At 55.4% G+C, this 27,264-nt stretch overlaps 1 protein-coding gene across 1 annotated transcript in view; it reads right to left on the bottom strand.

Annotated features, from left to right (window-relative positions):
- HYDIN (HYDIN axonemal central pair apparatus protein) overlaps positions 1–27,264 on the bottom strand; it is a 161,651-nt gene that overhangs the window by 25,656 nt on the left and 108,731 nt on the right. The window contains exons 29-57 of the mRNA XM_075765790.1: positions 24,648–24,840; positions 22,708–22,824; positions 21,816–22,025; positions 20,251–20,388; positions 18,494–18,671; positions 17,847–17,977; positions 16,988–17,121; positions 16,416–16,552; positions 15,481–15,608; positions 15,173–15,364; positions 14,627–14,776; positions 12,717–12,956; positions 12,278–12,446; positions 11,584–11,772; positions 10,585–10,755; positions 9,818–9,991; positions 8,734–8,942; positions 8,177–8,329; positions 7,691–7,874; positions 7,084–7,225; positions 6,015–6,180; positions 4,671–5,285; positions 3,965–4,177; positions 3,340–3,539; positions 2,977–3,159; positions 2,641–2,760; positions 1,195–1,354; positions 911–1,083; positions 192–390 (exon numbers count right to left, since the gene is read on the bottom strand). Of these exons, the coding sequence (XP_075621905.1) occupies positions 192–390; positions 911–1,083; positions 1,195–1,354; positions 2,641–2,760; positions 2,977–3,159; positions 3,340–3,539; positions 3,965–4,177; positions 4,671–5,285; positions 6,015–6,180; positions 7,084–7,225; positions 7,691–7,874; positions 8,177–8,329; positions 8,734–8,942; positions 9,818–9,991; positions 10,585–10,755; positions 11,584–11,772; positions 12,278–12,446; positions 12,717–12,956; positions 14,627–14,776; positions 15,173–15,364; positions 15,481–15,608; positions 16,416–16,552; positions 16,988–17,121; positions 17,847–17,977; positions 18,494–18,671; positions 20,251–20,388; positions 21,816–22,025; positions 22,708–22,824; positions 24,648–24,840 (5,368 nt within the window). The remainder of the gene's footprint in view (positions 1–191; positions 391–910; positions 1,084–1,194; positions 1,355–2,640; positions 2,761–2,976; positions 3,160–3,339; positions 3,540–3,964; positions 4,178–4,670; positions 5,286–6,014; positions 6,181–7,083; positions 7,226–7,690; positions 7,875–8,176; positions 8,330–8,733; positions 8,943–9,817; positions 9,992–10,584; positions 10,756–11,583; positions 11,773–12,277; positions 12,447–12,716; positions 12,957–14,626; positions 14,777–15,172; positions 15,365–15,480; positions 15,609–16,415; positions 16,553–16,987; positions 17,122–17,846; positions 17,978–18,493; positions 18,672–20,250; positions 20,389–21,815; positions 22,026–22,707; positions 22,825–24,647; positions 24,841–27,264) is intronic.

The following is a 27,264-nucleotide window of genomic DNA, read 5'->3' as shown; positions in this document are numbered from 1 at the left end:
GAAGCTCAGCCACAACAGCACCCTAGCAGTCACTTGGTTTCCAAAACTCTTCGGTGAGAGTCCCTTGCTGCATGGCTCCCTGGCAGGAAGGAATCTCATGATGGCTCATCCTTTTGCCCTCTCTGCAGGGTCCCCTTCAAGCATTCTCCATCCCTGAGGGCTGATCACCCTGCCCTCCTCTGCCCCCTCACCTCCAGCCGGATCATCTTCTTAACGCTGACAGCCTTCGTGGCCTTGAAATACAGATGCAGGCCAAACTCCGCACGGGGACCAACGGTGCCCTCGCCTTGCGACACGGAGAAGTCCTCGCCGAGGTTTTCCAGCCCGGTGAGCCGCCAGGCCACGGGCAGCGGGGTGCTGTTCCGCAGGACCACGGTCTTGCTGTGCCTTCTGCAGAGAGAGGAAGACACTCAGCACCGGCTGCTCGGCGGTCACGCTAACTTTGGGATCGAATGCGACTTGGAGCAGCCCTATCCATGTGTATGAAACTGCACATTCAATGTTTTTTGGAGCAGCCCTATCCACGTGTATGAAACTGCACATTCAGTGTTTTCTCTGTGTCAGAAGCCTGAGAGGTTCTGGGGGAGAGCTGGGGGCTGCAAGTGTATCCAACGGAAGGGCGATAAGGAGGAGCAGCTGGACTGCTCTCCAGCCCAGCAGGCAAGATCGAAATCATAGAACGGTTTGGGTTGGAAGGGACCTTAAAGATGGAGATGCCCATCGCATGGCATTGCTGGGGGGCTACGGCACTCATGGATGTTATAGGACATCGATTCCAGCGAGGAACGGTGAACAAGAGACCGGGAACCGCTGGGAGAAAGAGCGGTGCTAGCCCAGCCTCCCACGCGAGCGGCAGGAGAAGCGGAAGGGGAGCTCGCTGACAGCTCTGGTCCCCGGCAGGATGACGGACCTGTGCAGCAGCACCTTGTCGAAATGCACCTGCTTGGGGCTGACCCCCAGCTCCACCTGCACCCCCTGGCAGCACAGGCGGAAAACCACCGGCTCCGGGTTCTCCCGAACGCAGCAGACGAGGTTGTCTTCCACGAGGCCGGCTGAAGTGGGGTACGCCCAGATGGTCAGCTCCTAGTCACGTCCCAGCAAAAAGAAATACAGGAGAACATTGGGTGAGCAGGAGGAACGGCTCCTGGGCGCTCGTACCGGTGCCTCATCTCTCACACCCCGCTCCTCTCTTACCTGCTTCTCCTTCGGTTTCAGCCTCATGCTCGGAGGGTCCAAAAGGAACGTGTTTGCTTTGAGATCGCGCTCAAAGAAGAAATGCACCTCTGCTTCCAAGGGGGTGACGTTGAGGATGGTTATCTTCTCGCAGTTGCTGGAATAGTGCAGCGCCTTGTACCTAGGTCCACAAAAGGGGAAAAGGTTGCGGAGGAGACCCCGGGACCGTCACCTCATCACCCATCGAGGAAAACACCATGTCCCGGCAGCGGGAGGCTAAGGAAGAAGATCACGTTGCATGCTACGTGTTTCATCCTTGCGTTACTTTGATGTCAGCCCCTGTGCCTCCATCCCAGAGGCGTGACGATGCGCGGGCCGCTTAGAGAGCGTTTCACATAATATAAATTCAAGGGCACCTGGAAAAATAAAAGTACGTCAGGCACGTGGGTTCCTCCCCCTTCTTTGTTGGGTTTCCTCCCCTGCAGGTTATAAAGAAATACTTTCGTAAAAGGGGTTTTTAAAAATAGTTTAGCTTATCTCTTTGAAAAAAGTTGTGAGACTGCCTTGTATTTCATGAGCTAGCTCAAAGTCTCAGGGAAGGAAACAGAAAGGATTAATTCCCAAGAGGAGTGCTAAATTTAACAAGTGTCCCTTCTTTCAGGTGCGGAACAGAATTTGGAGTTCTAGGGTTAAAAAAGCAAACAGAAACCTGAGACCATTCATCAGCCTGGCTACAGGTCCTCTTTTGGTTTTTAAACTGTTTTGATTTAATTTCTTTGGGTTGTCAAAATACCACTAGCTCTCCAGAGCTCCCATGAAGAACTTCATTTCTAATATTAAAAACAAGCAAAAAAAGCAATATTAAAATAGAAATATGCCAGCAGCTACAATGACAACTTTTTTCGGCAGACCTTATCCAGCAGTGAGGATCAGGACAATGTAATTCCCGTTTTTATACCTCTGCAGGTTCCCCCCACCCCACACACACTGGCAGGTCAAATCAAACCCTTACTGATATTACAGATTAACGAACGCTGTACAAAACCACCAGCAGAATAATTGCTCAGTCTACCCAAGAGACCAAAGCACTTTAAAAAAAGCACCATAAAGTTCATTTCTCAAGCTGAGATGTGGAGGTGGGACACAAGTTGCTCCAAGTCACCTTCAGGCTGGAAGCAGCACGTGGCTCCAGCCACCAAGGCACCCGCTGGGTAGGAAGATCATCTCCATCTCTGCCCAGCTCCTCCAAGACTCACATTCCTGTTATCTGCCCAAGTTCACGCGTCCGCGGCCGTTCAGCCCTGCATATCTCCCAGGTCTCTGCCTGAATTGTGCCGCTGGGACAGCACGTCTCCGAGCGTGTCCATGAAAGCACAAGGCCCTGGAGATCCCATCCCATCCCATTCCATCATCTCACTCCAAGCAGGCAGCACATCAGGCTGCTCGCTCGGGGCAGGGAGCACGTACCAGTCTCTTGACTTCCCACACAGCAGCGGTCCGAAGTGAAATACACCAGTGTCCATGACATACTGCTTGAAGATGATGTCATCATCCGCCTTGCTCTTCCTCCGGTGAGGAAACACCAGCCTGGGGAGAGAAAAACGGGCAATGAGGAGCTGTGAGATGCTTTAAGTAGAAAGCCTGGTCAGAAAGCAATAACCCTTACTGGTGGCTGAGGTACCAGTACTGGTTCCCAGCTCCAAGCGAGGAAGAGATTCTTGGCCAGAAGGTCACAGGGACAGGACAGCCCTGGCTCTGAGTTTAGGGGAAGGCAGGGCGGGAGGGTCCCAGGCTCAGCCTTACCGCGGGTCCTGGCTGATGGTGGGATACAGGCAGGTGCCCCTGCAGTGCAGCTGGTACAGACGGTTTGTCCCCAGCACCTCAAAATGCAGCGTCTGATCAAACTGGCCCAGCACCGCAGAGCTGAAGTGGACCTTCAGTTCCACCTCGCCGTGGGCAGGCACTATCCACCGGCAGCTGCTCAGCCTGGCAATTAAAGAAGAGGCTTCAGACATTGCTAACGAGGAAAAGAGACAAGGAGGAGGGTGGTGGACTCGCCGTCCCGTGGAGGCACCGGCGGAGGGTCCCTGCGGAGCTGGGGATGATGGACCTCGTTTGGCAAGACAGCCGTGAAGCAGAGGGATCACCTCCTCCCTCACAGCTCACCTGACGGATCTCCTCAGGGGTGGGACCATGTCCACACCACTTTGGTCCACCTCGGGGGTACGTGCGGGCGTTCCTGTGCCTGGCCCCTGGGACCTCCTGCCCCAGGCAGAGCTCCGCTTCTCCCTCGCAGCCTCCCGGCTGCCTGCAGCTTTCTCCTTCCTTGACCGGGCCCTGGTGGGGGTGACCTGCTCCTCCAACGTCTTCCCACCAAGGGGAGAGAGAAAGGGGAGAGAGAGGTGAGCCCTGCCCCGAGACGTCCCCACCCTGGAGAAAATGCTACAGGTTTGTTAACAACCAGGAGAGAATAAATCAGCAACCAGCATCTACTGGTTTCCCATGTGCCCAGGGACTTGGTCTTCCTCACTGGACTTTGTTTTGCCTACAACACCTCTCCTTGCCCAGCACCTTCTCCTCAAGGGAAGCTGAGGGCTTGAGGTGGGGTTTTTTTGTTTTTTCTCCTCTTGTCTTAACAGAACCACCCTATGTCTCCAGCAGAGCTGTCTCCTTTGGACAGACAACAGGGATATCTGCAGACACAGTGCCCCAACACGTCTTCACTGCCCTTCCACAGTGATCCTTTTCCATCCCACCATGCCCCACCCAGCCTGGTCCCCTGCCCCAGCACCTTCACTGCGGGCACGGCGAGGGCATCCATAGGACTTTCCGCGTCCTTCTTCTCTTCTTCCGCAGGGGCACTTTCTGGCACAACAAAGATGAAGTGCTTGAGGGCTTCTCCTGCCACAGGGACCGTCCGCTTCTCCGGGTAGCGGATCACAGAGTAAAAAGCGGTGGGGGGAATGGGAGGCCCTGAGGGACCCAGGCCCAGGTGATCCAGGATCTAAAGCATAAGAGAAAAACCTGTTTATCCTCCCGTCACCTTCATCCTCACACTCCTTCCTTATGGGCACTGAGATTTTGGCAATGTTTTATTTATTTATACGGAATACAGTGCTTTTTGTACACCCAGTGGGGTGGGCAGGCTCCAGAGCAGTGCCAGGACCCACAGGTGGGACCTAGACAGAAACCTCTCCTCTGAGTGACTCTACTGAAGGAAATGACGACCACGAGCTGCCCTACCCTGGGACCATTTTTAATGATTTCCAGACCGGGAAACTCTCTGAACAGACAGGATGCCTGAACAGAGAGCACTCCCTCTTTCCACTCATCCGAGGGATGCTGAGAATCTCCCCAGCCACGTGGCTGCTGTGGAGCCATTGTGGAACACCATCGGTGGCCCGGACAAGGCTCTGCGCCGTTGTCACCTGGTGGGACACAACGCACCAGGGCCCGGACCGCGACAGGCTCAGCATCGGAGCCTCGCAAGGCTTTACCTGCTCTGCCGCTGGCAGCTTGCCGCTCTCCAGGATCTCCCTAGTCACATCTTCTGAGCTCAGCACTTGTATGTCCAAGCGGGGCACCCCAGCATCCTGGCCTCTGGCTGATCCTTCCGCACCTTCCTCTTCCAGCTGAGCTAACCTGGAGTCCTCAAGAGCCTTCAGTTTTTCCAGCCGCTCCCTCTCTCTGTCCTTCCGGCTCCTGCGGCCGGATAAATGCTGGTGCTTGTCTTCTGCTGGGTGCTGCACCTCCTCTTGGTTCAGAGGGGACAGCAGGATACCCTGAACCCTGTCCCAGGATGACAAAATATGTGCAACATCCTTCTGTGATGCCTCGTAGATCTTAAACCTCCGGGCCAAGTTCTTCTCGCTGTCACTCAGCACCTCGGGTTTGGTTTCCCCCTGTTCTGGGTCTGAGAGTTGTGTTGTCGCAACAACCACTGCTGGTCCAGCATCCGTCAGGGGAACCTTGCTCCGCTTTTTCTTATCTTCCTTGTCACCTGCAACAGGGTCTGGGTGCTCCTTTACAGCTCCCTTCTTCTCTATGCCCTCGGTGACATCTGACCGGTTGCTGGTGGATGCATTGGTGTTGCTGGTGGATGTGTTCGTGTTCTGGGCAGGAGGAGTAGGAAAAAAAAGCAGTGAGCATTTCAAAGCACTGACTCAAGCGCTGTAGGACAGTGATGACCTTTACAATAGCACCCCCAGACCTGTGCTAGGTGCTCTACAAATCCCAATTCGGAACGCAGCTGGTACCCAGTTTAGCTCAACTGAAACTAAACTCTCCAGTGTCAGACTGATGAGGAGTCCTACCAACCAGCTGAGAAACAGAACAGCTTCCCAACCCAAACAGGGAACCTCCGTACTCCTGTGCAATCCTCTGGGCTCATTGCTGGTGTACCGAGCGTCCCTGTGGCTGGCTGACTCTTTGGGAAGTCTGGTTGCTAATCAACACCTAACGCCTGGTGGTATCTCCTGCCAGACATGCAGGAAGAGACACCGCATCCTAGACAGGTCACAGCTCGGAGGTGTGAGTCACATGCGGAGCGGGGAGAAATGCTGGACTGGAACTATCTAGGGCTTCGCAGGGAAGGTATGGAGGTATGTGAAGCCATGATCCTACAGCAGAGCAGCTCTCCCCACAAACCCACGGGAAAACACCCCGTGAAGCAGCATCATGATCAGCCTCCCGCTGTTGTTTCCCAGCGCAGCCCCACGCATTACTCACGGCCAGGTTCTGGTCCCTGAGAAGCCAGCAGCCACACGCAGCACCCGGGAATGGTACAGCTCAGCGGGAAGGTCCCCAGGGCTTTACTCATCTCTATAAACACAACCACCCACCTGCCTGACGCCGGGCTGGCTTTTCTTCCCCAAAGCATTATCTTTGTCTTTTCCAAGCTCTCTCTTCCCCCGTTTAGATTTCTTCTTCAGCTCTTCTTCCTCCTTCAAGCGTTCGAGCTCCCGCCGGTGCTTTTCCTCAAGCTCTCGAGCCAGCTGCTCCATCTCCCTTCAGCAAAGCAAACAGAAAACATCCCCGAGAGTCACCACCAGAAACCTGGGCTCACTGCAATCCCACCTGGTCCTGCACTTCATTCATCGAACCGTTACATCATCTCCATGGACTTCTCTCAACCTGGGGAGGTTGAGAACACCCAAAGTGAGGAAAGGTGGGAGGGGACCTCCAAGGCCAGCCAAATCTAAGCCTTGCTGTCAGAAGGTCTCAATTGTGCAACTTCTCCGGTAAGGTGCACCTGGACACCTCCAGCACGCCGCCCGAGACTGATCCACCATCGCCGATGCCTGAAGCCCTCTCGATTTCCCAGTGTAAACCAGCTCACAAATCACTAACACCTACTTATCCCTGCACCGATACGCACTTGGCTTATCCGGCCCTCCTTCTCCCTGGGCACAGCCTGCTCCTTACCAAGAACCATCATGTAAATCAGAAAGCAAAGGCTGCAGTAACTCCCCTCCTGCAAAACAGGCTCTGAACAACCACGTTTCCTGCTGGAACCCAGCAGTGACCAGGAGAAACTTGTGCTGTCCATCCTGGAAATCACCATTTGAAGCAGCCCTAGCGATCTCCTCCCAGGGAAACAAAACTTCAGCCCGGGCACAAACACACGCTCGCTTTAAGCGGGTTTCCTTCCCAGTTTCACACTCATCCTATGCATCCCCGTGAACAGGGCTGCTTTGCTGGATCAGAGCTTCTCCCAGCTCACCTGCTGCTGCAGCTGAGGGTGAGCCCAGGAGACACCAGCTTTCATGGCTGGTGTCACCCCAGGAGATCAGCACTGCAAGGACCGGTCTGACAGACACTGTTGGCCTCGGAGCTCAACCAAGGTCTCTGGAGCAGGGAAACCCTTCAGGGACACTGTCCTGGGGAGCGACCCACGGAAGGCTTACAGACCTCTTCTTCCTCTCTCGCTGGACTTGTCGTATGTTGTTATTAAACTGAGTTTTCTGCTCCTCAGTGAGGGCGTCATACTCTTCCTCATCCATCTCCCAGAGACGTGCTTTCTCCCTCTTGGCAGCTTCTTCCCGCTCCCGTCCTTCAGCGCAGACCAGAGGAGACACCATTAGTGGCTGCGGGCAGAGCTTGCTGGTCCGGGTGAGCTGCGAGGACTCACAACTCTGCCCCGACCCAGCCTACCACCCCACCAGGAGATACTGGGGAGCCCACATCCCTGCTCCAAAATTCAGGTAATCCTCCGAACTCTGGGCGTTCAGCGAGTTCCCGTGCCTAGCCTGGTTCACGTGCACCAGCGTCGTGGACCACTGGTTGGTGGTTAGTTACTGAGCCGCAGCAGCTTGCACTTGGGCCCAAGCTTTAATATTAAAGACTAAGCTAAGTCTTACAGCCTCGGCTCTACTGTATTTTAAGCAACCGTGAGCTGAGCGCTGGCTATACTGAGGCAGAAGGTGGAAGAATTAATAAAAATATTTCTTATAAGCTCTGCTGGTAACCCCGATACAGACGGGTAAGGTTTGAGAGGTACGGAGAGGAAGGGTCTCACCTTCCTGCTCTTTTGCGGCTGTCTCCCTGGCTTTCAAAGCAGCGTAATCCTGGAACAGGTTCACGAAATAGATATAAGGCCGATTTCTGACAGCTTTGAGCAGGCAGAGGAGAGCAGACGCCGTGTTGCGTGCAAAGAGGGTCTCCAGGCCATCAAACACCACTCCCTGGTAGCAGTCACTCAACTGCGAACAAAGTCAAAGCGGAAGAGGAAGTCAGCCGCCGCGCGCCTGGGGCTGCCAGCTCGTCGGTACACCCGAACGCCCGAGGACGCCAGCCCGTGCTGCTCCAAACGCCCCAACTCAGCCGAGCTCCGGCCCTTCCCTGTGCTCTGCCAAATTACGGCGCCTGCAGCTTCACCCAAGGATCCCCACGTGCGGCCCAGGACCCCTCCGACAGCAGATCTGGATCTCCTCCCCTCCGAATTGTACCTCGCTGCCCATCTCTCCGTAGCGGGAACGTATGGTTCGCCGCCGCCACCGCGTACCTGCAGCCTTTCGGAGAGGATGGCCACCAGCAAGTCCTCGGGCAGCACGCAGCTCATGAAGGCCATCTCTCCCGCTGTGCTGCTATCGATGCTCAGCCATCGCCGCGCAGGGACGCAGGGAAGGGGAGAGATGGGACGACAACTGGACGAGCCCTGCAACGTCGGACACCGCAAGAAAAATAAACCACTTTGGAAATACCCGAACAATTCCGACTGCTGGGCTTGGAGCTGGAATTTCTCACTAGCGGGAGAACAGCAGCTCCAGGGGACAACCGCGGAGGGTACGTCCCTTGGCCAGCGGACCCTCAAGCTTGCAAGCCCCCGGCACGGCATCTCGCAGCCACGTTGGCCAGGACTTGCACTTTGCCAACAAACTGTTCAGACCCAGGAGGGTTTTTCTGCTGGAGCGCAGGGTTTCCTTCCCACCTCGCTCTCCGCACTACGGACCCGCCGCACCAGGCTCTGGATGACACGGAGCCTCTGCCATAAGCGGCCCCGTCACTTCTCAAAGGCAACAGAACGGTCCCGGGCATTAACCAGCACAGGTCGTGCTTTACCTGGGAGCCCATCAGATCCGTTAGAAGCTGTTTCTGGGATTGGGATGCGCGGCCATCCGCCTTCCTCTTGCTCGCTGCGGTGCTCGCCCGGCCTCGGGAACTGACGGACTGCAGGCTGACTTTGTCCCCAGAGCTGGACTGGCTTGTGTCCGGGCTGTGCTTGGCCTCGGCGCCGAACTGCAGGCTGAGGGACACGTCTGCGTTCTGACCTGCAGAGGGGACAGACAGCTTTCCCTATGGATCAAGCCAAGGATTTGACCTCCAGGACCACCGTTTCCATACCTTGCACCCATCCTGCATTCTCAATGGAGGCCGTAACACGCAGCCATGCCCTGGTTGCTGTCACCCATCTCTGCTGGAGCTAAATCCTCTGCACGGGACAACTCTACCGGGACCCAGGCCCCTCTTCCCTCCAGCTCCCAACCAGGTTCGGAGCGACGCAAAACTTCCCCCGACAGATCCAAGGTCTGGGCTCAACCCTGCGGAGCTCGGGGCACCAACTGCCCAATGAAGTTCCCTAAAAGTCTCCCATCTCACGTGTTCTCACGTGGAGAACAGCACACCACGCACGAGCTGTGTGACCTGACAGCGCGTCTAGGACAGTTTCTGGAGAAAAGAGCTCATCTGCAGCGGGTGTCTCATCTGAAACTCCCCTGGGAGGTTATTCTTCCCTTCTTCTCATGTTTGTGAAGCTACACTCAAAAGTCAAGCCGTCTAGTGCTTAATGAGCCACTTCAGAAGGCTTTTTCCTTGTTAGAGTGGGCAGCGGCTCTGCCTGATGGCCCTGAGGAGCAAGCTGGATTCAGCTTTGAGGAAATATTAAAAAACCCTTCACTGCTCCTAGGAAAAGGAACATGTGCCAAGAAGCCCGGGGGCAGTAAAAGTGTCCCTGTCTAAGCCCTTAAAATAGAGACTTTTTTTTTTAATAACCAGAGATGCTTTATGAAATAGTTTTGCATTTCTACACGCCGCACCCGTGTTCCCCAAGAGACCCAAGGGCTGTCAAACTTCTTCTCTGGAGCAAGAAGCGGATGGTCACGGTGGGTTTCTGAAGCGCTGCTCTGGGTTCGGTGTTTCTCCTTACCGGCCTCCTCTGTCTCCTTGTGGCTCTGCTCGATGGCAGCCCTCACGCACAGCTCCCAGGCATGGAGCCCTGCCGAGCTGCTCCTGTCCGAGATGGCTTCTGTCACCACGGCGTCGATGGACAAGCAGGCAGCGCCGTAATATTTGGACAGGGCAACTGCTGCCGATGTTTTTCCTTGAGAGAGAAGAAGATTGCTTGGTGATACTTGCATGTGAAGAGGTTTCAGGGCTCTGGAAAGCCCCCAGACAGGATTTCAAAGTCTCAAGGACAGTTGGGAAGCGAGTGCCCCTTTTGGGGAAACCATGAGGGAAGCAGCTTGGTTAGAAGCGCTGTTCTCTCGAGCCAGGTGGGTCATCTCCAGCTCATGTTCAGCTGAGGGCTTTGTCCCTTGTGGTGACCCCAACCCTCGGCCAGGACATTGTCTCGAGCCCTGTCCTACCACTCAAACCATTTGCTCGCCTGTGGTGCTCAGCGCTGTCTCAGGCAACGCCTGGACAAGGTTTGGGGTGAAGTATGGGCTAGGGGCTGCGCCACGAGGCAATGGGGATACAGCCACGCTGTTTGGGGGAATGAAAGCCTAGCCTACGGACACGGGATGAGCCGCACCACTTGCACCAGCTAGGCAAAGACCTGGGACCGTTCCACATGCCAGCAGAGCTGTGCCCTGCCTTGTTTCACTTCAACTGGTCAACCAAGTGCCATGGTCCACCAAGACGTTTCTCCCCCACTTTCCCCATCCTCACAGCCAAGGACTGTGGCTCACGTACCTGTCAGGGGTGCCCCGTGGACGATGATGACGATCCCTCTGCGGTTTTGGGCTGCACGCCCTTCTGCGGAGGTATCGATGCCGAGGTGGCGGGCGATGGCCCTACAGACAGGGCTGTCGTCCAGTTCTCCCGCGGCCTCCTTGCTGCTGGCGGTGCTCTGCCGATGCTCTGCTGGGCAGAACCGTGTGTACAAGTCAGTCAGGTATAAAAGTCCACACCTGTGACCCTGATCATCCTCCCCATCCCTTCAGATCCTGGAAGAGGAGCCTCTGCCGAAACCAAGGTGACAGCCAGGGTCTCCCTGTGCCCTTCCTCGTGCAGATCAGGGTCTGCCCAGGATGCTGGGAAAGGTGCCTGGTCAGAGAACAGTAAACGGGTGGCAGAAAGAGGAAAGAAGGAGCACCTGGCAGTACCTAAAAGGACTGGGCCAAGCCTCCTCCCACGAATGGCCAACATGGTCCTCAGAGGAGATGGGTCCTGGGTTCTACTGAGCAAGGGGGGGACACGCAGGACCGGGCGTTTTACAGTCCCAAGGCAGAAGCTCCATTTGGGGGCTGAGCCATTATGCAAAACAGCTCCTCTCCTCCGGGTTCCTTTGCCAGGGAATATGCCTTAGGAATATTACACCAGGAGATCTGGCTGGGCTCTGAATTCACCAAACCAGCATTTGCAAAGAGCTCCCAGCTCTGCCCCATCTTGTCTTGCAGCATCAGGTAGGACAGAGAACGCGCTGCCCTGGAAAGGGAACAGCCTCATCCCGATCCCGGCAGCTCCGGGGAGCAAAAGGTGCTCGTTAGGCAAAGCTGGAGGAAACCTCCCTGGCCTCTCCCTCATCCCTGTCCCAGACTCTTCTCGGGATCCCGCACAGCCTTCACCGGCAAGAGCGGATTCAGGAGCAAAGATGGCACCAGGGAAGCGATGGAGGTGATGCTGAAGTCCTCTACTGAGGCCCTTTTGCCACCATGGAGATAAAAGAGGTGAAGAGCTTAGGGTTATTACCTGTGCTGCATCTTTCCTCAACACCTTCCTCCTCTTCTCCCCATTCAGATTTAGAGTCCACCTTGTTGGACTGGCTTTCATCAAAAACGAAGGAGGGAATGACCGAGCTACGGGACGAGACGGTGCGAATGATGGCAGCAGAGTGCTTTCCTCCTTGATCTGACAGAGACTGCGCATCTTCCAAGTTTGCTGAGGAGGGACACGGGGAGGGAAGAAGAGGGTGAACACGGCCAAACAACCTGCTCTTTGCCATTTGCCGCTTTGCCCGGCCACGCGCAGAAGATGGAAAATTTCCTAAGGAGGGAAACTCCCAAGGCAGTGAGAAGCCTGTCCAGGCTGTCTCTGCCCTCAGGGGAATCTTGAGCTTGTGCTTTTGTTGCTGGGAAGGAGCAAATATAAAATAGCTAGAGATATTAGACCTGGTTCTACTGGCTGAAGAACCCATCCAGTCCTACTCTTTGTGGTTGAGGGACACAAGGGGATACCCTGATGATTTCCCCTGGTAGGAGCTCGCTTTGCCTGCACTCAGGGCTGGTAGAGGACATGTGTTCACCCTGGAATTCCTCCACCAAGCTGAGGAATGGGTGGCTGCTAAAAGCATGGGCTTTCCAAGGAGAAGGAGGTCACAGAGAGCTCAGGGTAGGTGGGCAGGACTCCCTGCTGTGTCCCCACTCAGGACAGCCCAAACCCTCACCGTTATCCTGGCCTCCTGCTTCCCCAGGCTTGGACTTTGTCTGCTCATCCTGCAGCCTTTTCTGGTCCTGATAGTACTCCAGCAGCTCCGGGGGAAGCTTCTCACCCGGGGCGCGTGGCGGCAGCAGTAAGATGTTGTGGCCATCGTAGTCCTTCAGCATCCGCAGGATCTGTGCGCATGGGGAAGAGAAACCATATACAGGATGTGTTTCTTCACCTCCATCACACAACCAACCAACCTATCTTCTCCTTCAGTCCCTCCTCCCAACACCACGGACCATCCAAGCCTCTCCCAGCCTGCCAGCAGAGTTGGTTAACTCTGAAATGCCACCAGGCTTTGTCCTGGGGACTATTCCCATCTCTCCGGCACAAGCCTGGGAACGCCGGAGCACCGTGAAGCTACAGGAGCATGCACGTGGGGACCAGACCTTCCCTCTCACCTGCTCCTCAGCAAGGTACTGCTGGTCAAACTCCAGCGAGTAAAACTCGACGGGGAACTCGCACGGGTTCTTCACCACCACCGTCCCCTCCGCCCCAGGACTGTACGGCACCAACGGTCCCAGCTCGAGCACTGGGGGGCTGAATTCCAGCTGTGGCTCCAGCCCGTGCCCCGAGACCTGCAGCTGGAGGTGCCGGTTGCTCTGGCAAATGTTAATCTTCAGCTCGCTTCTGTAGGACTTCTGAAAAGAGAGAAGCGCAGAAAACTCCTCCATGAAGTCCCAGGTGACAGGACCTCAAATTCAACCCTTGCCCCGAGGTCAGGGGTGTTACCAGTACCTCTAAGGTGACTGGCAAACAGGCATCAACTGATAGCAGGGGCTGCAGCACCTGCACGCTGGCTCGGAGTAACCGGGATGAATCCTGGCGTGAAGCATAACTGGATGTTTGGGGATCAGACGGATCCAAAATGGACTGTCAGCTGTTTTCAGCTAGTCATGAGGGAGCACAATGCTCAAAGGTCCTCATGGGTGGGCTTGGGGGCTGCTGCACCTCCTCCTTCAGGGTTATGTTCAGCCGGCTGAACATGAGCCAGCAGCGTGCTCAGGTGGCCAAAGTGGCCAACAGCATCTTGGCTTGTAACACAAATAGTGTGGCCAGCAGGAGCAGGGATGTGATTGTGTCCCTCACTCCAAGAAGGACATTGAGGTACTGGAGTGTGTCCAGAGAAGGACAACGAAGCTGGGAAAGGCTCTGGAGCACAAGTCTGATGAGGAGCGGCTGAGGGAACTGGGGTTGGTTAGCCTGGAGAAGAGGAGGCTGAGGGGAGACCTGATGGCTCTCTGCAACTACCTCAAAGGAGGCTGTAGCCAGGTGGGGGTTGGTCTCTTCTCCTGAATAGCTAGCGAAAGAACGAGAGGAAATGGTCTCAAGTTGTGTCAGGGGAGGTTTAGATTGGATATTAGGAAGAATTTCTTCACCAAAAGAGTGGTGAGGCATTGGAACAGGCTGCCTAGAGAGGTGGTGGAGTCACCATCCCTGGAGGTGTTCAAAAAACGTGTAGACGTGGCACTTTGGGACATGGTTTAGTAGACATGGTGGTGTTGGGTCAATGGTTGGACATGATGATCTTAGTGGTCTTTTCCAACTTTAAAGGTTCTATGATTCTATGCTGCCCAGACACAGTCCTGGCTCTGCTGCATCAGGCAAACATCGGCTCTCGCTGGCTAGAAATAAGGGTCGTCACCTCTGCTCAGTGTCTGAGCCAAGATGGTTACATCTCTACCAGCAATTAAAACATCCCTGGGACTGTTCCCAGGCATGGAAGCACTCGTGTCCACGCTGTCACACGCTGCCGGTTTCCAAGTCATGCTGGCCACACTCAAACTGCCTTTGGGAACGCCCCACCATTTAACCTGACTCCAAACTGCCCGGGAACGTGCCAGGCGGCTGGGCCAGAGCCGCAGGGACCGCAGGCAGCACACCGCTACGGGTGACTGTCCTGCCATGCCCGGGAAGGCGTCTGGCGGCCGTTTCGTTTGCTGGGACCAGCAGCAGGGTTAGCCGAGATCAGCCCTTCCAGGGTTATCCCCTGCGAGCGCACCGGCTGCTCTGCACGAGGGTGTCGCAACCTGCAGACATGTCCCTGCAAGGGGGAACGGCAGATTTTTCCCCCCTGTGCACCGAGAGGGAGTCACGCCGCAGCGCCCTGATGCTATCTGGGCAAGGTCCCCTCGGGGATGTCAAAGCGCCTCTCAGAAGAGGGTGCTGCAGGGGAAACTGAGGCACGGTGGGTACGGGGCTTGCAGAAAGCTCCACATGGAGGTTGACCTCATCTCCTGCTCCCTGTGCTGGGATCTCATTACCACGCCGCCCTGCCCGTGCTCCTGGGGGTGACACCCGCCGATCTCACCTCTTCCGTGGGTGAAAACCTGACTCGCACGTTGCATCGCTGTCCTGGAGTCAGGGATCCTGCCGAGGGCAGCGCCTCGAAGACACAGGGCTTGGTCTTCAACTCCTGCAGCAGCTTCCGATGCACGCTTGCTGGCAAACGTTTGTCCACCTGAGCACAGAAACCAACCGTGTGAGGTCTCCTTGGTCTGCGAGGACAGACTCTCGGTTCCTGCAGTGCTCCAATACACCATCACGGTGCTGAGAGCACCCACATCCAAACCAGACGTGCCCATCACGGCCTAGAACTGGAGGGGAAAACATGGAGGCAGGGCAGGCAGATGGGGAGGCACTGTCCTGGGAGGAGGAGGAATGGGTCAAGGTGGTAGAGAGGTGAGGCATCAGCTAGTGAACAGGTCCAGGTGAACCAGCCTTGCTCTGCACCCTCAAAATCTTCCTCCCACGAGCCGTAACCAAAATGCTGAGGCAGCCACAGGTGCAGAAAAGGCAAGAGAGGCAAAGAAAACCCAACCAAGACACTACGTGTTACACGTTGTCTGTGTTTTACCTTCTTAACGGGCTCATTGAAGGTGATGAACCATTTACAGGGGACCTGGAGCTGATTGTGGAGCTGGATGGTTTCTTCCTGACACTGCCCACACTGGAGAGCACAGAACTCCAGTCTGTCCCTGGAGACGCAGAGGGACGGCACAGCCACATCAGCACGGAGACGGACGTGAAACGTGGGGCCTTCCACCACCTAGTGAAGGACAAAGCATCCAGCTGAGAGCCCAGGTGACATCTGCTGCTGTCCCCAACCTGCTGTCTGCCCCGAAAGGCGGTGCAGGCACAGGGAGGTGAGGAAACACGTGGTACCTTGATGGGCAGGAGCACGTCCACCTCTCCCAATGGCAGGTTGGCGCTCTGTGGGTCAAAGCGCACTTCGAACGTCTCTGTCTCACAGTAGGGCAGGTGCTTCACGCGGTCCAGCTCCACGCTGAAACCTTGAACAGATGAAAACAAAGCAGCTGAGAGATACAAGCGACATGAAATGTGTCACAAGAACTTTAAGGCCATACGGGTGTCCTGGCTGGACGCGCTGTGAAGGACCCTTTTGCATCTCCAGAGAAGCCTGCCGTTCTTTGTCCCTCATCACGGCTCAAGGAGAAAGAATTTTCACAGCCAGAATTCAAGACCCCACGGCAGAAAGGAAACATCAGCCGAGGAGCACCAGTACCCCCTTCATCAGGCATCCCAGGGAAGGATGTGCAGACCTCTCCGAAGGAGAATTTCCAGTTAAGATTCCCCTAAGCTGTGGTGCTGCCTGGAAAACAACTTAGAGGAGACACCTGACCACCCTTCAGACACAGCAAGTCACCATCTGATGCTACTCAAGGCCTGCTTCAAAAGCCTATTTTGATACACCAGGGAACCTCACGGGCTGTTTTCTCAATAAAGGCTGAAGAGAAAGGCTATGACATTATGAACTCTACACGAAGCATTTCCAAACCACAAAGGGTCCCATCCGTTTGCAGCACAAGCCCACAGAGTGCACAAAAACTCAGATGATGCTCCTGTTAGCCAAGAGCAGAAGATGCCGAGAGGTGACCAAGGCGATCAGCCCATCCAGCCCCTGCAGTGAAGCATTAGGACACTGCTGGCCAGGAGAATTCAGGCTTTAAAGCACCAAGCAGGGGAGGGACTAAGGAGAAAAAAAGCTATACAAACAAGCACTCAAAAACCCTCCCCATGTCCAGTGGCTTAAGCCAAGCTCCTTCAAGCCCACGTGAAGTCCCTCCAGCACTGGTTACCTGTGTCACACAGGACCCGTCCATCGGCGTGGAAGGACACAGGGAAATGCCCGGTGTTGGTGACCTTCACGATGTGCGTGTGGATGTTACCGAGAATGACGTAGCCAAAGTCCAGGACATACTCGGGCAGCTCAGCTCTGGAAGGAGGAGCAAGGAGAGCCCTTGAACCACAGCCCGGCTACGTATCCCAGCAGATGGAAGATGCAAATAAAGTGGGTATTTCTGTATTCGCTGCTGTAAAAACTCAACTCAAGCCCATGAAACCCAAGGCCTGACCATCCGGTAGTAAGACTTCGGTAAGTCACGGGGAGCGTAGGTCCTAGGTTTTATCAGCTACTAATGGGATCTTAAAATAAAATTAGTTTAAAATGGATACTGGTCACAACTCCTCTGCTACAAAAAGCCATTGTAGAAAAGTCCACTGGCTTGCTCCTGGGGAGCGTGTCAAAGCCATCAGGGTCAAACCGCTTCCGAAGTGCCCAGCTATTCCCAGCTCCGCAGACCCAAGGAGCTCTCAGGAGCCGGGGTGCACTGCTGCGTGTTACCCTCGGGGTACAGGAGTCCCTACTAACTTGAGAAGCCTCCGACGAGCACGCTGGTCAAAGGCAGCGTCCTCCAGAGAACTGGAGGCGAGAGCTTCCTGCTGCTCCAGGGCGTGCTGCTCCATCAGCATCTGCTCCATCTGCATCTGCAGCCGAGTGTCGAACTGAGGAAAGCAAGGACAGTGGCCGGTTAGCAAAGGTCCTTCCCAAGGGACAGGCTTGTCTTGGAAAGATAATCCCACCCTGCTCTTGGCAAGAGGGTGATGGAGTCCCCCTGTCCTGCTGCTCAGTGTCTGCCAGGACCTTATCCGAAGGGAAACGAACTCCAGCATCTTTGCCAGCACAGTCACTGTTACAAAAGCTGATCTGGCCAGACAAACAGCCAGCCAAGCCAGGAACCCTCCAGTGCTCCAAGTATTCGCCTGCCCCCAGCCACCGCCAAAGCAGCTTGGACAAAAGCTCTCTCCAAAAGGGAACCACAACAAAGCTGGTGCCTCTTGGAGATGAACACTGACAGCGTGGTGCCAGGGCACAGTCAGGCTGCTGCTATTAAGCTCTGTAAACCTGGCAGGACTTGGGCTGTGAGCAACAAACACCCCAGTGATGACCTGCATCTCCATCACAAAGTACCGTAATGTCAGTCACTTGAGCATGGTCTTCAGGATCTCTCCTCGGGGTGGTCAGGAAGACCGTGCATCCATGGGAAGGACAACTACCAGAGGTGGGCAGCCCCCTGTGGGCTTGATGTTGATGCATGACCATGGCCAGGTACGGGCAGGGAAGTCCCAAGTGCCAACAAGACACCGGGAAGCCGGCTGCGGGGTGCAAGGGGCCCAAGTGACACAGGGAGAGGGTGACACATGCCCAACAGGGGAGCAGCCCTTCTCACCACGGTGCCCGAGTCGTCCATGGGTAGCTCCGTGGCCGCAGCCTCCCCCACAACAACTGCTTCGTCTCTCTGGCTGTCTTTTTCTATCTTTTCTTTCGCCTCTTTGAGGATCTTCTCATATTTTTCATTTCCTGAAGGAAGAAAACATCCACAAATAGAAGCGTCGGCGCAGCACCATTCCCGTTTAAGTTGGGAAGTCCCACTCCCCCAGCGTTGGCCTCTCCTAGAAACATATTCCTCGAGCAACATATGGAAAGTGGATGCTGTTTTTCTTCTACGAATCCTGGCGTTCGCTCCCACCCATCTTCCTCCCCACAGAGGAGCATCTCACCCCGTGCAATGTGATGTAGATGCAACCCTGCCAAAATCCCCGCCGGCCTGCATTACAGCTTTCCCGAGTGTTTCTGTCCGGCCATCGTCTTTCCAGGCCACCAACAGGTAACACTGGCAAGCTCTGCAGGATGGATCCTGGGGCAAAGCCAACATGGGCTTCCAAGAGCTTCTAGGAAGCAACCAGAGGGCTGAGTATTGGTCTGACAGCCCTGAAACCCCCAGGCTTGGTGGAGATGGGTGTGAGCTGCCCTACGGACGTGACACGGGGGGAGGAGAAAAAAAAACCCCAGGGGACCTTCCCAGGCAGTGCTCACCTTTGATTTTCCTAGGAAGGTCCAAGTAAATCCTGGGAAAACTCCCCTCGCCTTTCAGGGAGATCTCTTCTGGTTCCAGGTGACCCACTTGGATCTGGAAAGTCCTGCAGAAGACTCCAGGCACTCCCGGCAGGTAATACACTTTCAGCACTTGCTCCTTGCCTGGTCCAACGTAACCCTGCAGTGGGAGAAGAGGGAGGGAATGCGACCAAAGAGGGTTTGGCGGGGGGATGCCTCAGATGATACGTATGCTGAGAAGAGAAGGCAGGTTCTTAAAGTTAAGAGAGTATCGGATGACATCGCCTTCTAGCTTTCTTGGAAAGAAAAGCTCGTTTCTCCTACACCGGGATGCGGTTTGTCCTTTGGAAGGCTCGTAAGGCTGCGTTCCCACGTCACAAGCACAGCTCTTCTGCTAACAGTGCTCACTCTCTGCTAGCAAGAGCCAGACTGAATAAATAAAAGCTGTTTTCCCAGCTGCTGTGGAAGAGGAGCGAAGTGCCCATGCTCTCAGCGGGGCCAGCAGCTCCTCTCACAGCACACCAGCAGTTCCCAGGCTGGTGTCGAAGAGCCTGACCCTTTATTAATGATCCCAACCAACAACTCCTGCCCGCGCGGTTACACCGAGGGTGCAGGAGCTGATCCAGACTCACGGTGACCTGCATCTACATCTCTGGAAAAGCAGGAGCAGAGATTAGGGCAAGATCCAGGGAAGAAGGTGTTACCATGAAGGTCACCTCCTCGCTGGGCTTCTGCAGAAGGGCTATCTGAGCCCGGGGCTGGGCTCACGCCAACCAAGTCGAGAGCAAATAATGCTCGGGGCGACAGGACACAACCGCAGCTCTTCTCAGCTCACCCTCTGATGCTGGGCTGGACCCTCAGCTCCCTGCTCCCCTCCACACTGCAGGGAGAAGCTGCCGAGCGGGACGGATCCTGCCACTCGGCCCCCTGAGCCCTTACTCCAGCACACAACGCAGCCGGCAGCGAAAGCGAGTCCTGCCAAGCTGCCAGGGCCGACGATGCTCTTCCAGCAACAACCGCAGGGGTCCAAGCAGAGCTGTGTCTTCGGGAGCTCGCAGGAAGAGGGCATCAGCGTGTCATCCCTTGAAACGTGAAAGCCATCCGGCTTCCTCTTCCCATTGCCAAAAGGGACAGAGAGGGGAACGCTGCTTCAGCTCAGAGGCGTGCGTGCAGAACCGAGAAGCTGGGATGGTGGGACGCTGTGAACTCCGCGCTGTTCCAGCCCCACTCCTCCCTGCCCCGCAGAGCTGCTGCAGAGCAGCAAAGCCGGAGGAGCGAGGGACCAGTACAGGGCTGCTACAAATTCTGGGAAAGGAGCTTCATGCCCAAGCAAGAGAGTATTTGAGTCCTGCTGAGTGCTGGCAGGGGGGCAGGCAGGGACAAGGAGGAACTTCTGTCCGGTCCGACCACACAACCCGGGTGAGGTGACCCTCAGGAGAGCTCGCACCGGCCGGCTCCAGTGCTGGCACAGCCAGAGCGCTCAGCGGCTGGGCTCCCAAGAGCTCACACCTCCTGCCGGTGGCTGCGGTACGATGGCACAGCCACCCGCCAGCAAAGGCCGTTACGGGAGTTTATCAGGACTGCGCTTGCCTGACCTGCTCTGCCCCCCAGCATCAACTGCTTACAGCCCTCTGCCCTCTCTCTCCTGGCTGGTTCTGTATTTTCTGGTTTTTTTTTTTTTTTTTTTTCCTCCCTACAACCCTCTCCTGGGCAGGAGGTTAATCACTTGTGCTACTCACCGTGCTGGGCACGACCAGGGGCACGCCGGGCAGAGGGCTGTCCGCAGTGGCCGCGCTGGGGCTTAGCACCACGTAGGTGAATCCCACCTTCCCGCTGTTCTGCAGGGTGACCTCCGATTCCGTGACTTCGTTAAACAGCTGGAGAGAGGACAGAGGTGCGGGAAGTTGAAGGCACAGGTCTTGCTGTTGGGAATCTCCTTTGGCTTTCATTGGGATGAGAGCTGACGAACACAACGCAGGAGAGAAGCAGGGGAAGAGGAGGTACGGGCGCTTGACTCTCCCCCAGGCTAAGCTGGGGAACCCACATCAATATTTATGGCAGCACGCAGAGGTGCAATAACCACCACGTAAAGATCAGTAATGAACAAACCAGGGGATGCCCCATCCCTGGAAACGTTCAGTCAGGCTGGACGGGGCTCTGAGCAACCCTGATCTAGTTGAAGATGTCGCTGCTCACTGCAGAGGGGTGAACTAGATAACCTCTAAAGGTGCCTTTCCAACCCAAACCATTCTACGACACAAGTCCTCCGCACTTTAAGGCGTCATCTGACAGCTAGCCGAAACACAAAGAAGGAGCATTCCTCCCACTGGGAAGCTTATCCCGTAACCAGCCCCCTCGCAGGGGGGCAGGGGATGCTCAGTGGTTTGGCAAGCGGCCCTTAACCAGCACCAAGAACCTGCTTTGCAAAGACCCTCTTCAGCCCCTGATCCATCTCCAGCGAGCTCCGCTGCCTTGGACCTCCCCCGGTTCTCAGACTGTTCCTCCTTGGGGCAGCAGTCCTCGGAGGGAGAGTCCCTGCACCGACCAGAGCCTCTTCTGCAAAGACTCCTCAGAAATTAAGGACAGATCAGGGCAATCGCCCCACTCAGCGGGGCCAGCCCCCAGTGGCCACGTTCTCAGTCGTTATCCCTCTACTCGTTTGTAGCCCATCGTTTATCTTTAAAGGGCAGCCACATACGTGCTGCGATACCTGGGTTCCGCTGTCGCTATCTGAAAGAGGCATCGAGGCATTGCAGAAGAAAAGGTGTTTGCAGAGCTTTTGCAGTGGCAGCAAAAAAGGGAGACAGACAGTGTAACACATACAGGGCCAACAGCTGGAAACATCTGTGCGGGTTTTAACTGAGAATAAGTAAAGCTGGGATTATTCTGGGACATTCCCTCCAGCTACGGTGAGTGGAAGCCCAAGTTAACTTTATCCCTGGTTTATTTTGTTGGTTAATCAAGAACATTAAAAGAGAGCATCTCCTCGGACCTCAGGCTTTAGGAGCAGATCAGCAGATGGATGTCTTGGGGCACGTCTCTCTGGAGACCACCGCTGGGATCCTGCCTGCCCCAGGAGCCAGCGTTCGTAACCTTGAAGAGGAGGAATTCCCAACTTTGGGGAGGGGGAAGGAGATGACCATTAAAAACCAGCTTGGATGCAGGACAGATGACTCAAAGGTTGTACCTCCAAGCCATATGGCCAACAAGAAAAGCTGGGAACGGTAGAAGACCCTAGGCCTAGGTGGGCAGCAACCTGCCCGTGATGGTTTCAAGGACCTTTGCCAAGAGAAGCGTGCGGTACCTGCAGCCCACAGTCGATCTCTGTGATGTCCAGGAGGTAGTTGATGAGCGAAGCCTCCCCGCTCAGCGCTATCTCATAGGTGGGGCCTCCCTCCACCCTGCACAGCGCCATGACGTGGGCGACGATGTTTGTGTGGCCAAAGAAGGTGAAGGTCACCCGTTGGCTCTCGCCCGGCTGCAGCGCACCATATAGCGGCAGGATGTCGAAAACCTGGAGGTAAGGGAGGAGAGATGGAGATGTCGAGCGTGGAAATCGATACAGGAGAGCAGCCGTGGCTTGGAGCAAAGGACAGACATGGCCAGAGGGGCAAAATCATCCTAATCTCATCCTGCATCCATTGCGCTTACCGGCGGAGGGACCATGGGAAAAATCTTCTCCCATACTTAGTAATTAATGCATTAATTAATACACTACATTAAGGTAATATGGGAGGTCTCCTGGCAGCAAGAAATTCTCTCTGCTGCAGAACTTGCCTTTAAAACCCCCTTTTACTGCCTCTAGAGAAACACAAGGCTTGGAGGTGAGAGCCCTTGGAGCTGGGGGGAGGACTCCAGCCCAGCTCTTCTGACTCCCAGTGCTTTTCACTCCCTCTCCGATTCGCACGCTGCTCACTCTCAAGCTGCTACCGCAAAAGCTACTGTAGAAATTTCCTACCCACCACTTGATGAGCAACAAGATGAATAACGCCCTCCTTAGCTGCCGCACATGTAACGTCCTTGGTCAACCCTACGTGTCCTGCATGGCCTCCCTAACGACCAGTCGCTTCAGCAGCGCTGTGCTTGGAGGGACACGAGGCCACTGTGAGCAGCACCGAGGGCCACCAGTGGGACTGGGGGGCTACATAACTGCTGGCCACACTGGAAATGTGGAAGCCAGAGAGATTCCCGCTTACCTCCTCCACTCCCAAGGCGAGGGGCTCTGCCTCCACGAACTGCATCAACTCCTTGATCCTCACGGAGCTCTGAGTCTTTGCAGCACCTTCCAGCTCCGCAGCAGCGGGTGGTAGTGGCTGGAAAACAAGCACCATGGGCTGCAGTAAGCAGCTGGTGGGGCTGGGTGAGACCACCCTGCTGTGGGCTCCACCACCTCATCGAGCCAGGAAGCAGCTGAGATGGGACCTGGGCATAAATCAAGTATGGGTATGACCATGCCATCAGTTGAGCGTGGGTCCAAGCCCACCCATGGGTGAGACATGGGCTCCATCTGTATTTCCTATGAGGAAGCTGGGTGCATCACCCAGCTCTCAGTCCTGGCAGAGACCTCAAGGGCATCTTGCCCACCTTTTGCTCACTCCTGCCCAAGGAACATGCTAGAAACCTGATGCCTGGACAGGTCAGGGTCTCTGTGACAAAAAAAGGAACACAGCTGCAAGCAAAACGTATTAAGAACAGGAAGATAAGAACTTAGGAAGTGCTTGGCACAACCATCCCCTTCTAGATGGTGCTTAGGCATTCGTCAGTGCTGGAGAGCTGAGGATCTCTGCCAGGGTGTTCTTCTCAAAAGGCACCTTCGTGAAGGCGGCAGCCAAGGTATTTTTCTGTCTTCCAGCAGCTAAGAGCTGGTGTTTAACCTCAGAGGTGCCACCTTTCAAAAGGAACCTCGTCCCTGGGCATCTGACCCCTAGATATAAATGAGGGTTTTGTGATTGCTCTTGAAGTTTAACAACAGCCACTACTCATGTGAAGAAGTGCTTTGTGCTGTGGCCTTGACCTCAGCAGAATCTGCAAAAATATTTATGGGACATCTTTACGTTTAACCAGAGGCTATGTCCCCCCAGGAGATAAAGCACTGGGGAGGGCAGAGTCTTCTCTTTGTCATCTCTACGTTTCCAAACCTAGCAAAGCTTTGCCGAGAGCATATTCCCAAAGATGCTGACCGCACCTTTCCGAGGCCTGCGGTCTCGCAGAGAGGTTATACGGATATTGCCTTGATACAGTGATACGAGCAGAAGATGAAACTGCAATCCAGATGTATCCTTTGAAGCAATTTTGGATCCTGTTAGCCACGTCCGCTTGAATTTCCCTAGTTTATTTGTGCGTGCACGGCAACAAAGCAGGAAATAAAGATGATTTCACGTTTCTATGCAAAAATATTCAGCCATACTATTCTTTACATCTACAGGGCATCGTTTCTCCTGATTCAGAAAAAAGCTGTAGAGCTATAACCTTAAAGCTGCCGATATTTGGATGTGAGCACCTGCAACCCTTCTCCTTGAACTTAACGCCAACGTTGGCGCTTCCTGAACCTCTCGTGCTCCACATCGTTTTTTTATTGCCCCAGGAGCAGCTTCTGTCCCACACGATGCCGAAGAAGGTGCCAGATCCCACCTGCACCGAGGTCAAGCTCCAAAGCAGCGAGGAGCACCGGGAAGGGCAACAGATTAAAGGCGACTTTTTGTCCGCAAAGCCTTATTTTGTAAAAAAGGCAGCTCTGCGGCCGTCACTGCGACACTGGGTCTTGGGGGAAGGCAGAAGCGTGAAAAGGGTTGAGAAAGGGGGTACGCGGAGATTGGTACTCAGCACAGCCTGATAGAGGATGGAAACTAGAAGCATTCACATCGTGATACAGATAAAAGACTCATTTGATGGTGGAAAAAAAACCCAAACCCAAAAGAATCCCAAACCCAGCGTAGGTGAGGAGAACCGGAGTGGGGTCCTCCAAGCAAAGCCATCCTATTTCTGCCCCCCAGGAGCCCCGTGTCCAGCCACCAGCCCTGCTGCCAAGCCCGCTCTCAGGGCACGGGGCGGCAAAGGGGGAGGTTGGCACGAGTGCGGCTTTTCAGAGGAAAGCTAGAGGAGGCAACGCAGGTTGTAGGCGTAAAAGAAAATCTACCTTTGCTTCCAGGGCGTCATCTGCATCTGCTGGCTCTTGGAGAGGATCCCCCTCTGCTTCCAGGGCTTCGGCTGGCTCCTCCGCACTCCCGTCCCTGGAGCAGCTCTCTGCAGATGCTGAGCGCTCCGACCAGGCTCCCTCCTCCTTCGGTGGTTGAGGTTTGATGAAAAATTTAGGTGCTGGAGGGCTGAACCTGGAAAATAATATAACTTTGATCGTGAACCTGCAGCGGGAAGGAGGGAAGCCAGCACGAGCAGCTCCCGGGCAGGATGCGGCCCCTGGGTGCCCAGTGGTGGTGTGAGCTCAGTGACGGGTCTGACCCAGCAGCTCCAAGCCCAGGATGGAGCAGGTCGACGCGTGGGGCTGCCCAGGGACGATGCTGGTGGCCGGTCGCAAGGAGAAATGGAAGAGGACAGAGATGAACGGCTCGTGAGGAGGTAAGGGGCACAGCAGGAGAGGGAGAGAGACGCAAACTGGGCAAAAAGGTGAGACCGAGGCGCAAAGGGGCAGATCTCGACAGCGACGAGCTCGTACAGACCCACCAGGGCCCTCCCGAAAGCGCCCACCGCCACAGACCGTGCCTTCCCCCCCCCCCCCGGAGGGTCAAAGCGAGAGATTTTGCAGCTCTGCTCGGTATTTATCCCGAATATTCCCCCCGGCAATAACCCACGGCTGCGGGTCAGTACAAGCAAGCGGTGATGCCGGTGGCTTTCTCTAAGTGTGATGGGGCAGGGACGGAGCCCGCAGCCTCCCGCGCCCCGAGCGGGCAGAGCCCAGCACCACGCAGAGCCCAGCACCACGCAGGGGCACCCACGGGGCCCGTCATGGGACGCCCTCGCGCACGCAAGGCGAGATGGAAAGAAACCTCGAAGAATTCCAGGTGAAGACTCACAATTAAACAGCCCATCGACCGCTGACGAGCGCCCGAGCGGCAGCAATTAGCGCTTTGGGGCAGGAAGCTTTGGTCATCTTTAATCACTATACGGCAAGCGTCGATGACAAGATTCGGCCCCCCGTTGCGCCGCAGGGATTCCCCGGTTGCAAACCAACGGCTCTAACCTTGTGCTAAAAGGGCGGCAGCTCTGCTGAGACAGGGTTATAACTGACAGCGCCGTTACCTCCCCGGCAGTTCCCAAACACGAGCTCAGGACCAATTTGGCAAATGATTCAGCAGAGCAGTTCAGCAGCTCGTTTTATGGACAGAGCTCAGTTTATAGTTTGACCAACATCCATCAGGAAAAAGTCTGTGGTTTAACCTTTTCTGACCTTCCCAGGTGACTCGGATTCCCTGTTCTAAATCACAGCAGGGGCTCACAGCATCGCCTCCGCTCATGTTCCTAACGCCACGTGGAGGGACGCCCTCGAGCCGTGCCTGCTGTCACCGTGCCTATCCGCAAGCCTTCCCCACAGTTGAACAAGGCAGATTTTTTTTTTTTACAGCAACCCAGATGCTTCATTCCCAGCTGGGAATTCAGTTGTTAGTATTTAGCTTTAGCTTTGTAGCTTATTATCTACAGCTGGCTCTCATTGCTGCTCTTCGCAGCACCCAAGGGGTCCCACCTGACTTCTCCTCCCTACAGCCCCATGCAAGAGCAAGGCTTGGCCCAGGCGAGCTCCTCCGCAGCTCTCCCTCCTGGGACCCCGAGCAAGACCCCGGCACTGTCCGACGCGGAAGAACGAACCAGGACTGGAGGGGACGAAGGCGTTTGCTGCCCCTGCAGAGCGTCGCCCATCTCCAACCCCATCCGCGCAACCTTCGCTCCTCTCAGCTGAGGCACCTTAATACGTGGCGGGGTGCGCTGATGGGTGACCAAACTGCTCGACACCCCCAGCAGCCGCTAACTTGGGGCGCCTGTGTCAGGATGAGTCCCGCCATCGTGGCGGCGGCCGTCCCAAAACCTCTGGCTGCAATCCATCCTAGCGAGGAAATGAAACCGCAGCTCTCGGAGATAAATACTGCAGGTTAATAACAACCCCTGAGGAGAGGTAAAACCCCGAGATGGAAAAATCCATAATCATTTATTAAATTACCTTTAGTTTTATAGAATGGTTTGAGGCAACTTCACAGGACCGCAGTGCCTAGGCAACAATAATATTTTTCACTCTAAAGTAGAAGCCCTCTGGGACCCGGTGCTGGGAGATGATGTGATTAGCGAGTCCTGCTGCGGAGGAGCACGGAGTGCAGCAAGGGACTTTTTCCGGTGGGGGGAAAGTCAAAATGAAGAACAAGAAGCATAACATGAGAAGGGAGGGAGCGAGGAACCCGAGGTGTCAATGGAAAGCTGATCCCTGGGACAAGAAATCTTCCTGACGCTGAAGGAAAGGGAGGTGTCTCAGAAAAGGAGAGGGGAGGGGAAGGTAACAAGGTGGTCAGCATCAGCCCAGGCTTCAGGCAGCTTTTTCTCTGGTGGAATCGGGACTTTCTGGGCATCCTCCAGCACCTTCAGGCCAAGGCTGTGAATGGAGGGAGGAAGGCAAAGAGCGGAAAGGAGTTCTTCCACCTGCAGAGAGGACCCATCCCAAACCAGAGGGGCCAAAGGGCTGTAGAAGTGTCTCCACCAGCACCACGGAGCGGAGACAAGGAACGTCCCGACATCAGCAGGTCAGCCTGGAGCTG

Source organism: Balearica regulorum, chromosome 13 (genome assembly GCF_011004875.1).
Source record: "Balearica regulorum gibbericeps isolate bBalReg1 chromosome 13, bBalReg1.pri, whole genome shotgun sequence".
In the NCBI taxonomy this organism is placed as follows: Eukaryota; Metazoa; Chordata; class Aves; order Gruiformes; family Gruidae; genus Balearica; species Balearica regulorum.
Note: the sequence above shows the minus strand (reverse complement) of the source record. Positions and strands in the feature narration are given on the sequence as shown.